This window comes from Mobula birostris, chromosome 10 (genome assembly GCF_030028105.1).
Source record: "Mobula birostris isolate sMobBir1 chromosome 10, sMobBir1.hap1, whole genome shotgun sequence".
Lineage (NCBI taxonomy): Eukaryota > Metazoa > Chordata > Chondrichthyes > Myliobatiformes > Myliobatidae > Mobula > Mobula birostris.
In genome coordinates, this window is record NC_092379.1 from 53,059,160 (window position 1) to 53,077,049 (window position 17,890).

At 43.6% G+C, this 17,890-nt stretch overlaps 2 protein-coding genes across 2 annotated transcripts in view; both read left to right on the forward strand.

Moving 5' to 3' along the window:
* The window catches only part of LOC140203683 (uncharacterized), a 39,729-nt gene that overhangs the window by 4,276 nt on the left and 17,563 nt on the right, over positions 1-17,890 (forward strand). Inside the window, exon 2 of the mRNA XM_072269730.1 lies at positions 16,516-16,687. Coding sequence (XP_072125831.1) covers positions 16,516-16,687 — 172 coding nt within the window. The remainder of the gene's footprint in view (positions 1-16,515; positions 16,688-17,890) is intronic.
* LOC140204035 (uncharacterized) overlaps positions 16,496-17,890 on the forward strand; it is a 60,027-nt gene continuing 58,632 nt past the window's right edge. Inside the window, exon 1 of the mRNA XM_072270285.1 lies at positions 16,496-16,687. The gene's annotated coding sequence lies outside the window, so the exon portion shown is untranslated. The remainder of the gene's footprint in view (positions 16,688-17,890) is intronic.

Genomic DNA, 17,890 nt, shown 5'->3' on the forward strand with positions numbered 1-17,890 from the left:
TACACCAGCTCTCGTTTTGCCTTAGGAGTAGCACGTGACAATGGATAATTATGGAAACTGTATAGGTTTTCACCTCTTTGGAACGCTGATAAAAGACAGTGAATTGGCTATGAATATTTTCCTACTTCTCAATTACCTGCTACAATTGTTGTTATGAACTATTGTCATAACTGTTGTGACCAATAATAAAGTAACTAAAATAATCAAAGTTGCAAACACGAGGAATTCTGCAGATGCTAGAAATTCAAGCAACACACATCAAAGTTGCTGGTGAACGCAGCAGGCCAGGCAGCATCTCTAGGAGGAGGTACAGTCGAAGTTTCAGGCTGAGACCCTTCATCAGGACTAACTGAAGGAAGAGCTAGTAAGAGATTTGAAAGTGGGAGTAACTAGGCCCAGAATACATGGACTCTTGCAATGCAAACATTCCTTTTATTTTACTTGTGCTCAAGAACAACATAGGCCCCTGTCATCTACACTGTTCTGAAGTTTGAACAAAATCTGCATTTTTACACAAAATTGGCTCACTAGTTGTGATTATTGATTATTGTAAATTGCGTATGTTTGAATTCCTTACTTGAAAGATGAAATGCCATTTGCAATAGAGATGGTAAATGCAACTGAAATTTCAAGCAGACAGCTGATTTTATTTTGAAGTTAGTATGAAACATAGATGTGTTAAAAATGAATGGAAACTTTGGCAGCCAATAATATTTTGAAATTCAATAGAGCCTTAGTTTTTTTGGTATGTTTCCCGTCTTTCTGTTATCTTATCTGTTTCCGGAACCCTCTAATGTGTAAAGGGAGGCTATGTGTTAGGGAGACATTTCTGGAAATGTCTCACTGCAGTGGCCTCACTCATTTGACTTGAATACACACTATCTTGTCTGTAGTAAATAGAGTTGTTGCTGACAGTCTCACTTCAAAGTTCTCGCTTGACTAGAACTGCCCTAGGCTCTCGTTGCCCAAGTGCAACTTTCACACCCTGTGTCTCATATGAGCAGGAAGGATGAACTAACTAGAGGGACAAGTGAGCAGCAACAGCAGGTATTCATGGTCACATAGCACCCCTGTATGATGAGTCTCCCAATATTATCCAGAATCTTTAGTATACTGCATGGCTGAATAGATTTTATGGACTAAAACACACTATGTGCTGGACTATAAAGGGTGACAGCTATAATCAAAAATGAGAAATTCTCTACCACAGTTCTACCGATAAACCATCATCAGACGAGCACTCCAGTCTTTCCTGACTGTGAACTGCAGTGACATTTTCTGCAGATAATATTGCCACCCCTCACCCTTTAATCCCTCCATGTCTAAAACAAAGGAAACCTAGAACACTGAGCTGCCAGCTTACCTCCTTCCCCTACCCCTCCGCCATCCTGCAACCATGTCTCACTCATGGCGACAATGTCATAATTCCTCACGTTGATCCATGCCCTAAGCGCTTACCCACAATGCTCTTCGTATTGAAATATTCACTGCTCAGGATGCTAGTCCTATCATGCTTAATCTTTTGATTCCCAACATTGTATGTAAGCTTAACAGCATCTTTCTCCACAACCCATTCCACTATTTGTTCTGGCGAACTGGTTCCCATCCTCCAACTAGTTAAAACTCTCTCTTTCTTCCCCAGTTCAACCCCCACCCCACCCCCACACACCTCCAACCAGTGCAACCTTCCTGCTTGGATATTAGACCACCCCTAGTTCAGGAGCAAGCGGTCTCTTCTGTATAGCTCCCACCTTCCCTGGAAGAGAGCACTATGATCCAAAAAAATGAAGCCTTCCCTCCTACACCAAACCATTTAGCCATGTGTTAAACTGTATCATCTAGCTTTTTCTGGCTTCACTAGCACATGGCAAGGGAACCAATTCCAAGATCACAGCTGAGGAGGTCCTGTCCTTTAACTTAGCATCTGACTTCTGGAATTCACTTCACAGACCCTTATATCCATGTCATTGGTATGGACGTGGACCATGACCTTTGTCTGCTCACTTGATCTAAGGTGTCCCTGATCCTGATACCCGGAAGCAACATACCATTCGGGAATCTTGTTCTCATCCATAGAACATGCAGTTTAAATAATCTGTTCCCAAACTGTTCTTCAGAACTTGTATGATTTTGATTCTTCCTATTGTAAAATGCCACCTGATGTAAACTGGCATGTAATTTTCTTTGACTTTTCCTCCTGAGCTTAATACTGTGAAAAATTTTTGTGGAAGATCCTCCTGGAAAAGTGATGCCAGCCCCCCATATAGCAGCAGAGGTGGTACCGCTCCCTTTGCTTCTGTTCTGCTGGAGCAGCTGAACCTTTTTACCTGAACAAAAGCTTATATCCTTGCAGCTGCCGTTGCTGTAAATAATTGCATTGAATCTCATTATGCCTTTGAAGTAACTCTTAACAATGGACAATTAAAGGAAGCTAAGTGGATTTCTCACCTCTTTGGAACTCGAATACAACATGGTGAATTAACTATGAATCTTTTCCTGCTTTTTAATTGTTTTGTTTTTATAAACTATGTGGCTCATACTAACGGGAAGAATGATGTAACTGGAGGGAACAAGTCAAGTCAAGTCACTTTTTATTGTCATTTCGACCATAACTGCTGGTACAGTACACGGTAAAAACAAGACAACGTTTTTCAGGACCAGGGTGCTACATGAAACAATACAAAAACTACACTGAACTACGTAAACAACATAAAAACTACACTAGGCTACAGACCTACCCAGGACTGCATAAAGTGCACAAAACAGTGCAGGCATTACAATAAATAACAAACAAGACAATAGGCACAATTGGTGTCGGTCCAGGCTCTGGGTATTGAGGAGTCTGATGGCTTGGGGGAAGAAACTGTTACATAGTCTAGTTGTGAGAGCCCAAATGCTTCGGTGCCTTTTGCCAGGTGGCAGGAGGGAGAAGAGTTTGTATGAGGGGTGCGTGGGGTCCTTCATAATGCTGTTTGCTTTGCGGATGCAGCGTGTGGTGTAAGTGTCTGTAATGGCGGGAAAAGAGACCCCGATGATCTTATCAGTAAATGATTTGCTATGTAGCGCTCCAGTGTGTTCAGGCTGCCACTACTTAGCCAAATTTGTTTGATGAACTAGTACAGTTCGAGTGTAATGCATCAGAGGCTGAAAAGATTATGGACTAAAACCCACTATATGCTGGATGATGGGTGTAATCGAAAAAGAGAGATTCTCAATTAAGGCAAGTTAAATTACTTACCAAAGACATAATCTTGAAACACAATGTTGGTATGTGTTGCTGCTGGACTCTCCCCCGGTAGTCATTTATGCATCTCCAAATGGACTTTATGCAGTTACCTAAGTGTATGGGTTGTGATTTTGTTTTTTTATTTCGATGGGTAAAAGCATATCCAGCTCAGAGAAATAATGTTGTAACTGTTGTTATTTTTTTTATTATGAGAATTTATACCTGTGTTTGGAATTCCTGAGAAATTCTCAAGTGGTAATGGTCCACACTTGCTGGGTAAAGTTATACAGGAATTGACAAAAGCCTTCTACTGTAAATATCTTTTCACCTGCCCTTACCATCCTCAATCTTACAGGTCAGCTGCAGGACAAATGGGGTCCTGAAATGAATGTTGTGCAGCGAGACCGAACAAAAGTGGCCAGAGGCACATCCACTGGTGCTCATGACAACCTGCTGTGCTCCAAGGAACAGGCCAATCTCTGCATGAGATGGTATTGCAACGTCTTATGAGCATACCAGGTGCTCCTTCCTTTTCAATGAAACAGATGGATATCCATAATATAAGTGTATAGCTCTAACTCAAGTTCTTAAAAGTTCCCAGCAAGATGCACTTAAAGCCCAGAAGATGGTGCTAGCTGCAGAGTGTCAGACCTACCACTCGGGGCATTAGGTACTAGTGAGAACATACCGAAGAAAGAACAGCCTGGAGCCCTGTTGGACACACTAGACCACTGCTACACTATACAATAAGGAATGCCTATCATTCCTTTCTGAGACCACATTTTGGCAAGTTGAATCATTTGCTGTACTCATGCTACTTGCATACAGACTTAGACTAAAAAGCAAGGTTCCGGAGATCAAGACAACTAAGAGGTGGCCACAGGAGGCAGAGGAACAGTTATAGGATTGCCTTGAGTCAGTGAACTGGGTGGTGTTCAAGAAATCATCTGAGGACCCAAATGTCGTTACATACTTTATGAAAACAGTTGCAGATGAGTGTGTCCCCACAAAATCTTTCAGGATTTCTCCCAATCAGGAGCCCTGGATGAAATCCAGAATCTACTGAGAGCTGGATCCGAGGCATCTAAGTCTGGAGGTCAAGAATGTTACAAGAGGTGCAGGTACAATCTCTGGAAAGCCACCTCATGGGCAAAGTGGAGCTTCTGGACTAGACTGGAATCAACAAGGTATGCTCAACAGCTGTAGCAGTGTTTGCATGCCGTAACCTCATACAAAGTTATATCTTACAACATTTGGGACAGCAGAGTTTCACTTCCAGATGAGCTCAATGCCTTCTATGCTCGCTTTGACCACCAGGACAGGGAGGAACCATTGCGCCCGCCCCCACCCCCCCATGTCTCCCAATGATCCTTTGGTCTCAGTATCTGAAGGTGACATGCAGGCTGCCTTCAAGAAAGTGAACCCTTGGAAAGCATCTGGTCCGGACAGAATACTTGGCCCAGTACTGAAGACCCGTGCTGACCAACTAGTTGGTGTATTCACAGAAATCTTCAACCTCTTGCTCTGGCAGCATATGATGCCCATCTGCTTCAAGCAGGTTTCAATGTACCAATGCCCCAAAGGAGCATGGTAACCTGTCTCAATGACTGTTGCCCAGTGGCACCTGCATCCAGAGTGATGAAATGTTTTGAAAGGCTGGTGTTGAAACATATCAGCTCCTGTCTAGTGGCAACTTGGATCTGCTCCACTTTGCCTACTGAAGCAACAGGTCTACAACAGATGCTATCTTGTTAGTTCTTCACGCAACCCTGGAACATCTGCACAGTAAAGGTACATACATCAGGATCCCCTTTATCAAATACAGCTCAGCATATAATACCATCATCCCCTCAAAACTAATCAGTAAATTCGAACACCTGGGACTCAATACCTCCATGTGCAAATGGATCCTGGATTTCCTCACCTGTAGACCCCAGTCAGTTCATATTCCACAATCTCCATCAGCACAGGAGTACCACAGGGACGTGTGCTTAGCTAGTGCTGCTTCAACACCACATGCTGGTGACACCACTGTTATGGGCTGAATCACCATGCAGGAGGGAAAATGAAAATTTGGCTGAGTGGTGTAATAACAATAATCGCTCAATCAAAGTCAGTAAGACCAAGGAACTGATTGTAGGCTTCAGGAGAGGGAAACCAGAGGTCCATGAGCCAGTAATCATTGGCGGATTAGAGGTGAAGTGGGTCAATAACTTTAAATTCCTGAGTGTCACTATCTCAATATAATTGCAAACAAAACACTTCAACGCCTCAACTTCCTCAGGAGTCTGCAGAGATTCTGCAAGTCATCGAAAACCTTGACAAACTTCTATAGGTGTGTGGTGGAAAATGGCTGAAGTACGGCCTGGTTTGGGAACAGCAATGCCTTTCAGCGGAAAATCCAAGAAAAGGTATTGGATTTGGCCCAGTACATCATGGCTAAAACCATCCCAACCATTGAGCATATCTACATGAAACATTGCCATGGAAAATCAGCATCCATCATCAAAGATCCTCACCACCCAGGACATGCTCTTTTCTTGCTGCTGCCATTAGGTAGAAGGTACAAGTGCCTCAGGACTCGCACCACCATTCAGGAACAGTTACTATTCCTCAAATACCAGACTCTTGAACAAAGGGAGATAACTACACTCATTCTACAACTGGTGATCCCACAATCAATGGTCTCACTTTAGGACTCTTTATCTTGTTATTTCATGCTTATTATTTATTGCTATTTATTTATATCTGCATTTTCACAGTTAGTTGTCCATTGGTCCTGTTAACAGTCACTGTTCTATAGAATTGCTAAGTGTGCCCACAGAAGAAGAATCTCAGGGTTGTATGTGATGACATGTTTGTACTCTGATAATAAATTTTCGTTTGAACGTTGAAAGTTAAGGCAGCAATGTCACTGGATCGGGGAATAGGTAGCCTGAAGAGCTTTGACGGACTGAACGCTTCATCTTTGCTATTTGTCACCTTAACTAATCACTATGCATTATAAGTTTTGGGTAATCTGGACACCTATTTTCTGCCTAAATGCAGAAGTACAGTATCTCAGGAGATTAATACTCCTTACACTTTTCTTCACCCTAGTTATGAATATTAATGTGTACTAACCAGTCATGCTGCTGGGTGTTCTGTAGAGAGCTCCTATACATTTGGAAGGTGGCTTGAAACTCATAGTGAGTTTGATTCATGGTTTTCCATTGATAAGAAAACCAGAACTATAAAGGGAGCACAGGACTGCTCTGCTCATAGGAATGACTCCTGGGATAGTATCGGACTAATTACAACAGTTACATAATCCCCTTGATTTCAAGCTGCTTCTTGGGGACGGGCTGAAGTATGTTCCTATAACCAACAATGGACGGGATGAGACTTGGGTAGCAGTACGTGCAATATCTATACAACTTGGCAACCCTTTGAATCTTGTTAATGGTACTTACTGGTATGTAGCCGCCAGTCTGATCACTGGCTGCAAGAAATACCCTTTAAAAATGGGATATTTTGCCTAAACTGAATGCATGGTTGTTATCTTGCCTACATAATACCATAGATACTCTGCCTACTCTCTCTACATCCTATTGTGTGGAAATGCTATCAAAGGAGCATGATGAAGACTGAGTGCTTCTGGACTGTAGTGTTCCTGTTCTGGGGACCTACTAGACTGGTTACCTACTGGCTTGTGAAAGCATTAACATGGCTTCAAAACTGCTGGAGAAACTGGCTACAAAAGTAGTCTTAGCATTACATAACACGACCCAGGCCATCAATCATGTTACTGCTGAAATTCTGACAATTTACACTGTGGCTCTGTAGAATCGACTAGCACTAGAGTTTCTGTTGCCTGAGGGAGGTGGTACTTGTGCCATTATTAGCTGTGAGTGTGGTGATAACATCCCTGATATCAACAGTCAACTGTCCCTCCTGAATCTCTTAACGGAGGCTCAGAGACTATGCTATTGAAATTCAGTAAGCTTTATGTTATTCTCTGCAGAACAAAAAGAAGGAAAGCAGGATTTCAAAAGTTTTTTAGTTATATAAAGAGTGAAAGGGAGGTGAGAGTTCTTATTGGATCACTGGAAAATGATACTGGTGAGATAATAATGGGGGACAAAGAAATGACAGATGAACTTAATGGGTACTTTGCATCAATCTTCATTATGGAAGACACTAGTAGTGTGCTAGGAGTCTGTGGGTGTCAGGGAGCAGGAGTGAGTGTCATTACTATTACAAAGGAAAAAGTGCTGTCAAACTCAAAGGTCTTTAAGGTGGATAAGTCACCTGGACCAGATAGACTACATCCCAGCGTCCTGAGAGAGATTGCTGAAGAGATAACAAATGGCCTTTTAAGAATCACTTGATTCTGGAGGACTGGAAGATTGCAAATGTCACTCCACTCTTTAAGAAGGAAGGCAAAAGAAAGGAGATTATAGGCCAGTTAGCTCTCAGTAATTGGGAAAGTGTTGGAGTGTATTATTAAGGAAGAAGTTTCAAGGTACTTGGATACTAGTGATAAAATAAGTCAAAGTCAGCATGTTCTCTGTAAAGGGAAATCTTGACTGACAAATATGTTAGAGTTCTTCAAGGAAGTAACAAGCTGGATGGACAAAAGAGAGGCAGTGGATGTCATTTACTTGGATTTTCAGAAGGCATTTCATAAGGTGCCACACATTAGGGTGCTTGACAAAGATGCGTGTTCGTCCATCATCGACATCGATGAGGACCTCGTCACCATTTGATGGTGTCGAGACTAGCGCGTGATTTGGATTTAAGTGAGAGAGAGCTGCACAGCATCAGCCTCACTCTCTTTTCCCGATTCCCATCTGGATCCAGTGGCAAGACAGAGTCGAGATGGCTGGAGATGGGACTAGGCGCAGTGGATGACCGGGACGTCTTCTGTGTCTTGTCCTGCTCTACACGTTCCACGACGCTTGCAGAGACCGCCTTCTTGACCATTGGACATTCCATTGGTCTCGTCCGCTCAATCCGTCGGAGTCTGTCTTCACATGCTGGGATAGACAACTCCCTATCACACCGAGGGTTTGAGACCCGTCGGCTACCGCTGGTTTAGCTGGCTTGTCGAAGCCATTGCCCGGGCTGTGGCCGCTGTCGCATGCAAACAGCTCCGGGGAGCTACAGGTGAGATCTGAGTGCCAGGTGGTGACCAAGGGTGGACAAACTGCCTTGAAAAGGACGTGACATGTTCCCTCAGCAGAGGTGCTACCCCTCCCTAACACCCCATACACTCCAGATAATCCTATGGTGTTACAGGAAATATACTGACAAGGATAGTGGAGTGTCTGACAGGCAGGAGGCAGCGAGTGGGAATAAAAGGGGCCTTTTCTGGTTGGCTGACAGTGACTGCTGGTGTTTCTCAGGGGTAAGTATTGGGACTGCTACCTTTCACGTTGTTTGTCAATGATTTAGATAATGGATTTGATGGCTTTGTGGCAAAGTTTGCAGATGATACGAAGTGGAGGGGTAGGTAGTACTGAGGAAGCAATGCGATTGCAGGAGGACTTAGACAAATTGGAAGAATGAACAAACAAGTGGCAGATGGAATACAGTGTTGGGACATGTATGATAATGCATTTGGTTAAAGAAACAATAGTGTGGACTATTATCGAAATGGGGAGAAGCTTCAAACATCAAAGGTGCAGAAGGACCTGGGAGTCCACGTGCAAGACTCTCAGAAGGTTAATTTACAGGTTGAGTCTGTGGTCAAGAAGGCAAGTGCAATGTTGGCATTTATTTCAAGGGGAGTAGAATATAGAAGCAAGGAGATAATGCTAAAGCTTTATAAGACACTAGTCAGGCCACACTTGGAGTATTGGCAACAGTTTGGGCCCCATATCTCAGAAAGGATGTGTTGTAATTGGAGAGAGTCTCAGAAGAGGTTCACGAGGATGATTCTGGGAATGAAGGGGTTAACATATAAGGAGCTTTACACAGCTTTGGGCCTGTACTCACTGGAATTTAGAAGAATGCCTGGGAATCTCAGTGAAACCTACCTAATGTTGAAAGGATATTTCCTGTTGTGGGGGTATCCAGAACTAGAGGGCACAACTTCAAAATTGAGGGGTGACCTTTTAGAACAGAAGTAAGGAGGAATTTTTTAGTCAGGAAGTAGTAGATCTGTGGATGCTCTCCCACAGACTGCGGTGAGACCAACTCCATGGGTATATTTAAGGTGGAAGTTGATAGTTTTCTGATCAGTCAGGATATCAATGGATATGGAGAGAAGGCAGGTGTATAGGGTTGAGTGGGATCTGGGATCAGCCATGATGGAATGGTGGATCAGATTCAATGGGCTGAATGGCTTAATTCTGCTCCTAATGTCTTATGGTCTTATAAGAAGTGTGGAAGTTGTGGTAAGGCAAGGGTTAAATACAACATCCAGTCAAAATAGCCTGGAGCAGTTGTAGTCAACACAGACTTTTGAAGTGAGATCATCAAAGCCAACCTTGTTTATTACAGATCAGATAGATGAGAATGACACTAGAGTGTTTTCACATCTTTTTATTATTCCTATCCTGACTGTCTCTGTCCCACCTTCCTCCACCCCCACTGTGTAAAGGGAAGCTTTGTTCCTAGTTGATTACACACTGCCATACTAAGGAATAATTGCTTTACTAATTTCAAGCTGTAATTGGTTGTCAGCTTGGCAGTTGACCTTGTAAGTAAGGAATTCAAACATACACAATTTACCAAATGGTTAATATCTGTAACTCATAAGCCAAGTCTGTATAGAAGTAGCGCTTTTATGTCCTGGTTTGAGAACAGGGGCCATGCTGTTCTCAAGCCAGGGACCCAAGTAAGTAAAGTATGTGTATGTTTAAGTTGTAATAGTCAATGCGTATGGTCCCAGTTATTTTGTTTAATTATCGGCAACCACCTCACAGGGACATTCACAGATCAAGACAATCAGGATAGTGGGGTGGGGACACTCACAGCCAGGATCATTTGGGACCACATGCACCCTAACTTCTCCTTCACCTCCCTGCAGTGGGGTGGGGATATTCACAGCCCAAGACCATTCAGGAACACACACATCCCAACTTCCCCTTCACCACCCTGCAGTGGGTTGGGGACATCACAGCTCAGGACCATTTGGGAACTCCCACACCTCAACTTTCCCTTCACCTTCCTGCAGTGGGGTGGGGACATCAGAACACAGGACCATTTGGGAACTCCCACACCTCAACTTTCCCTTCACCTTTCTTGCAGTGGGGTGGGGACACTCATGACACAGAACACTGATAGCTCAGGACCATAATAGAGAGAGAACCATGTTCTTTATATCTGTTCCTCCAGCTCCTGCTGATATTTTGAGGGACTATAGTATAATATCATAATGGTGATTGCACTTAGTTTTATTCCCGAGTTCTACCTGGGTGTCCTTGCTGGATAAGCCCTCTTTGCCATGACATTCTATGTAATCATGCAAACTGGTCCATAGATCCCAGGGTTCTCTTTTCCAGCTTTCTTTAATAAAGGCACAACATTAGCCCTCCAACCACCTTCCATCGTCCACAACAGTTCCCACATTGTTTTTGGATACACCGGACCATGCCCTCAAAATACACTTCCCCACACATGGGGCAGGTGAAGGGCCTTTCACTGGTATGACCGTGCCGATGAATTTCCAGATGGAATCAGTAAAAGAGTGCCTTGCCGCCTTCACCACATTTCTGTCGTTTCTCCTTGGGCCATCATCCCCTGCTTTCTCCCACTTTCAACGGCTGGTGGTGTTCAGAATCTGGTGGACTGATCTTGGCATGTTATTTGGATCAGTCATTCCCCTGTTTCTACCACCCTTCGAATTAGATTTAGGGTAGGAGATGGGGAGGGAGAAAAATGAAATACTACTTCACTGTCTGCTGTAATTTAGTATTTTTTTAAGTCTTGCACTGAACTGCTCTGCAAAACAGCAAATTTCAGGATGTAACACACATCAAAGTTGCTGGTGAACACAGCAGGCCAGGCAGCATCTCTAGGAAGAGGTACAGCCGACGTTTCGGGCCGAGACCCTTCGTCAGGACTAACTGAAGGAAGAGCTAGTAAGAGATTTGAAAGTGGGACTCAATGGGGCTATTTTACTATGTATACCTGTCCACCTCATTAATGCATATATCTAGTCAGCCAATCATGTGGCAGCAACTCAGTGCATAAAAGCATGTAGACATGTTTAAGAAGATCAGTTGTTGTTTAAACCAAACAACAGAATGAGGAAGAAATGTGATCCAAAGTAATTTTGACTGTGGAATGATAGTTTGTTCCAGACAAGGTGGATTAAGTATCTCAAAAACTGCTGCTCTGGGATTTTTAATGCACAACAGTCTCAAGTGTTTACGGAGAATGGTATGAAAAACAAAAAAAAATTAGTGAGCGACAGTTCTGTGAGCGAAAACATTTTGTTTATGAGAGAGGTCAGAGGTGAATGGTGTCTGGTTCAAGCTAACACGAAGGCTAAAGTAACTCAAATAACCATGTGTTGCAACAAGAGCACCGCTGAATGCACGGCTTGTCAAGCCTTCAAGTGGATGGCCTGCAGCAGGAGATGGCCACGCTGAGGTGGTCGGAAAGAAGCTGTTCCTAAAACATTGAATGTGCATCTTCAGGCTCCTGATCCCAAAGGTTTGTTCCTGCTGGTAACAATGAGAAGAGGGCACGTCTTGGGTGACAGGCTAGAAGGTAGGTGAAGGGAAGGGGAGTGAGATAAAGAGGTGTGTGTGTCATGCTATCTCTGTGTCGGTGTGCATCTCCGTGCCCTTCTATGTGTCCATGTCTCAAATGGGGAGAATTTGTAAGATGCACCCAGGAAAAGTTTCTTGAAACAGAGCCCACCTAGGGATGGACCTCTAATAGACCTTATTTTGGGGAATGAGCCTGACCAGATGTTAGAAATGTCAAAGGTGGGAGAAGCATTTTTGGGAGCAATGGCAATAATTCAAAGGTTGAAGTTATGGATAAGGCCCTCAGATGAAAATGTATCACAGTCTGGTATGAAGGCTCCCAGACTGAATTGAAAGAGGTTGCAGAGTCAACCAGCTGCATCATAGGAACTCCCTACCTTTGAGGACATGTTCAGCAAGCAGGGCCTCAAGAAGTCAGCATCCATCATTAAGGACCATCACCATTGAGTACATTCACCCTTTTTGTTACTACCATCGAGGCGGAGGTACACGAGCATGAAGACCCACACTCTGCATTTTGAGGGCAGCTTCTTCCCCCTCTGCTGTCAGATTTTTGAATGGTCCATGAACACTACTTCATTATCACAGAAATTTGCATCTCCAACTGCTGACAAGACACCAACTGTGTATTCGAATCTCACACTTTCTCAATACATGGCCATCCACTCTATTCATATCAATCCCAACCTCACCACCAAACCCACAGACAAGGGGTTGCTGTTGTTGTCTGGCAGACTTGACATCTACCTTGCTGAGGCCAGGCAGAAACTTTCTGAGTCCTCTTACTTGCCCTTTGTAAAGGATGCCACTCAGAAACATCAGGCCATTCTTTTCTGCACCATCACCAACCTCATCACCTTTGAAAGTCTACCATCCACTGTCACCAACTTTATAATTCCCTTACCCCCACAGTACTCATTTCTACCTCCTACCCACGATCTACAACCCTGATTCTCCTATAGGCCCATTGTTTCTGCCTGTTCCTGATCCACTGAACCCATGTCCGCATACCTCAAAAAGTAATCTGCAGTGTACTGCTGCTGCAAAACAACAAATTTCACATCACATCAGACAATGATGGTAAACGTGATTCTTACTCTGCTCACTTGGGGATGGCTGATTACAACTGTATTGGTCAGACACTGGAGAGAGTAGATTGGGAATAACTGAGGGTAAGTCCATACTTGACGTGGAAGTGTGCTAACAGCCAATTGGTTAGGGTTCACACCAACATGTGTCTGTGAAGATGAAAGGCAAATGATCACAAGGTTCAGGTTGTTGTCAATTTGGTCAACAAGAAAAAAAGCATATATGAAGTTTAGAAAGCTGGAATCAGACAAAGCCCTTGAGGAACATCTTCAAAATGTGATGCTTCAAGAAGGCAGCATCCATTATTAAGAACTGCCATTAGCTAGGACATGCCCTTTTATTGTTAATTATCATCTCAGCCGGTATGATCACCAATATCCTTGAATGGAAAATCCTACAAAAAGTAGTTGATACAGCCCAGTCAAGCCCTCTTCACCATTGAGCACATCTATATAAAAAGTTGTCGCAGGAAAACACGATCTATCATCGGGGACAGCACCACCCAGGTTATGCTCTCTTCTCGCTGCTGCTATCAAGATAAAGGTACAGGAGCCTTAGGACCCACCTCACCAGGTTCAGGGATAATTTTACCCTTTAACCATCAGGCTCATGAACCAAAGGCAATAACTTCACAGCCTCACTTGACCTATCATTGAAGTGCTCACACAATCTATGGACACACTTTCAAGGACTCTTCATCTAATGTTGGTGATATTTATTGTTTATTTATTTATTATAATTCTTTCTTTCTTTTTGAATTTGTACCCACAGACAAGGGGATTGAAGCCAGGTAGAAACTTTGTGCGGATATTTTATGTATTACACTGTACAGCTCCCGTAAATGACAAATTTCACAATATACAGTATGTCAGTGATAATAAACCTAATTCTGATTGTAAAGAAAAAAAAGAAAAGAATTTAGACAAAAAATGTTAGGAGGAATTTACTGGGCCATGAAATATCCTTGAAAAGTAGAAATAGGGAGAATCTTAAGGCATTTTATATAAACATAAGGAACAAGAGGGTGTCTCAGGAAGGTCCACTGATTGAGAAAGGGATTCATACATAAAGTCCTGATGAAGAGTTTCAGCCCAAAATATCAATGTTCATTTCCCTCCTGAATTGTAGATAATATCCCTGGTTAGGTGCTGAAGGACTGTATGGACCCGTTAACAGGGTATTGACAAACATCTTTAATAACTCTGAAACAGTCTACTGTCCCTGCAGGGTTCAAGACAGCCACAATAGTTCTCTGCCCAAGAGAGCATCGGTAACGGGCCTAAATGATTACCACCTAGTGGCACTGACTTCAACAAAAATGAAGTGTTTTCAGTGGCTGGTAATGGATCATATAAAATCCCACCTTCCAGCTTCATTAGACTCTTTCCAGTAAACCTACCACTCAAACGTATCCACTGATGATACTATAGCCTCAGCTCTCCGGTCCCACCTTGCAAACGATAGCTCATATGCCAAGATGTTGTTCATTGACTTCATCTCAGCATTTAACACGATCATCCCTCAGAGGGTAGTGGGTAAACTGTCCTTGTTGGGATTCAACACCCCTCTCTGTAATTGGACCTTGGACTTCTTGACAGGAAGACCCCAGTCAGTCTGAGTTTGTAGCAACATCTCAAACTCCATCACACTGAGCACTGGTGCCTCTCATGGTTGAGTGGCTAATGCATTGCTGTTCACGCTGCTGACTCGCATCAGTGTTGCTGACTCGGTTCAAACTGTATCATCAAGTTCGCCAATGATACTGCAGTGTTTGGTGTCATCGACGACAATGATTAGTCGGCATATATAAAGAGAGAGAGGGGTTTCTGAAATGGTAGAAAAACAACAACCTGTCTCAATGTGGACAAGACAAAAGAGATGATTGTGGACCTTAGGAAGGCACAGATTCACCAGTCTCCATTGTACATCAATGGCTCTGCAATGGAACACCATGTTCCTCAGTGTGAAAAAACTGATCTAACCTGGACCTACAGCACTTCCTCAGTAGTCAGGAAGGCACAGCAGGCTCTACAATTTCAGAGGAGATTGAAGTCATTTTTCTGGAACTTTCTACCAGAGCACATCAAGACTGCCTTTGTGTGGTGTGGAAGCTGCAATGCATCAAACTGCAGGACCCTACAGAGGACAGTAAGAACCACCGAGAGGATCCTCCCTCCTATTTCTGACATTTACTGGGTGCATTGTAGACGAAGGGTCCAAAGCATTATTGAAGATCCCTACCACCCATCCCAGACCCTCTTTGACACACTACCGTCAGGAAGGAGGTACACAAGTATGAGGACTAGGACTGCCAGACTGGGTAACAGCTTCTTCCCGCAGACCGTAAGAGTAATGAATACCTTGCCACTACTGAGGTCTGGTTGTTGACTTCAGAAGGAGTAGCGGACCGCACGACCCAATTTACATCGGTGGTGCGCAAGTGGAACAGGTCAAAAGTTTTAAGATCCTCAGGGTCAATATCACAAATGACCTGACTTGGTCCAACCAAGCAGAGGTCACTGCCAAGAAGGCCCACCAGCGCCTTCCTGAGAAAACTAAAGAAATTTGGCCTGTCCCCTAAAACCCTCACTAATTTTTATAGATGCACTGTAGAAAGCATTCTTCTAGGGTGCATCACAACCTGGTATGGAAGTTGTCCTGTCCAAGACTGAAAGAAGCTGCAGAAGATCGTGAACACGTCACAGCACATCACACAAACCAATCTTCCGTCCTTTGACTCACTTTACACCGCACGCTGTCGGAGCAGTGCTGCCAGGATAATCAAGGACACGACCCACCCAGCCAACACACTTTTCGTCCCTCTTCCCTCCGGGAGAGGGCTCAGGAGCTTGAAGACTCATACGGCCAGATTTGGGATCAGCTTCTTTCCAACTGTGATAAGACTGCTGAACAGATCCTGACCCAGATCTGGGCCGTACCCTCCAAATATCCGGACCCACCTCTCGTTTTTTTTTGCACTACCTTACTTTCCATTTTTCTATTTTAATATTTACTAATTTTACTACTTTTAATATTTAATATTTGTAATCCAGGGAGTGGGAAGCACAGAATCAAATATCGCTGTGATGATTGTACGTTCTAGTACTAATTGTTTGGCGACAATAAAGTATAAAGTATACTGAGACAGTGAGCTGTTTACTGCATGCATGAGTAAAAGTATTTTACTAATTTATCTCATATTTTGGGTTATCTGCTATGTGCAATATAGGTTGTGTGAGTCCACTGTGGTCTGGAGAAATGTTATTTGGTGGTATATGCGCACTGATTACAGTCAGTGACAATAAAGTTGAACTTGATATGTATATATAGAGAGAGAGATAAATAGTGTAAGAGATTATATATATCTATTTATACAGCAGAGAGATAAAGGTACATATCTTTAGTAGATAGATAAAGAGAGAGATCTTTAAGTAGTGCAAATATCTCTCCTTTTCCTTTTGTAAGTGACAGGCGCTGTTCAACACAACTTCGCAGAAGGTGGATTGCCCAGGGGCCCAGATTCCCAGAGCCTGACGTCAGACGTGACGCCTCCAATAGCGGAGTTGGGCGGCGGTTTGGAGCCAAGTGCTGGGCCGCAGGTTTAATCCACATCGAGGAGCGGTTCCCGACGGGGGAGAGAGACGGTACGGGCGCCACAAGCGTCGCGGTGAGGATAAACCCTCCCCAGCCCCGTCCCTGACCAACCTCCCCGAGCTGCCGCCGGCCTAAAATGTACACGGCAGCGCTTGTGTATCGGTGGTGTGGAGCGGTCACTCGCGCCCGTGTAATTGCGGCCATTGACTCCACAGCGCCTGGTGCACCGGCAGATGATTTGGGAGCCGGTGGGGTGACTTCCGGACCCTGCCGAGCTCTCCACACCCAACTGTGGGCATGCAGCGGAACTCAGACCCGATAAATAGGAACTCCAGTAAATAAAGAAACAAATCTCTGATCTCGCTGCCGATGGTAACAGATGATGCGAGAACAATTGCCTTTTAACTTTGGTAGATAAATTGACCTCTGTAAATTACCCGAGCGTGTAGGTAAGGAATAAGTATGACTGTGTGGAGAATGGAACAGAACTAATTTGATTTAGTGTTTATAATTGGTGTGTATTTGGGTAAAGGGGCTTTTTCTGTGTTGTATCTCATGACGGCACATGATTGACAATGTTTGTTGGGTGTTGTGAGGAGAAAAGGGTGAATATAGTGTGTTTGCACTCGCAGTAAGACTGTGTAAGGTGCCACGCAGTTATGAAACAACATTAGGGCGGAACAATTATGTGTCATTTAGTGTAGCAGACCAGGTGAAGGAGAATCATAATCGCTTCTACGGATGTGTTAAAAGCAAAAGGATTCCAAGGAACAAAATTGATCCTGTGGAATATCAGAATGGTAATCAGTGCGTTGAGGCAAAAGAGATGGAGAGAGATCTTAAATGTTTTTTTTGCATTTACTCAGGAGATGACATAGGGCTGAGGCAAAGTACAGTGAGGTCATGGACCCGAATCAGATTACAGTGGAGGAGATGAGGTAAATCCTGGAGGATAAATCGCCAGGACTTGAAGGAGGCAAGTGCAGAAATTGGAGGGGACCTTGCAGAGATATTTAAATCTCTACTAGTGACAGATGAGGTCCTGGAGGATTGGAGGATAACTTATGTTACTCTGTTTAAGAAAGGCTCTAGAAATAAACTAGGAAATTTTTGGCCAGTGAGCCTGACATCAGTAACACACATCAAAGTTGCTGGTGAATGCAGCATCTGCAGAATTCCTCGTGTTTGCAAGCCTGACATCAGTAGTGGGAATGTTATTGGAAGATATTCTAATTGAATGGATTTATGAATATTTTGATAGATATGCGTTGATGAG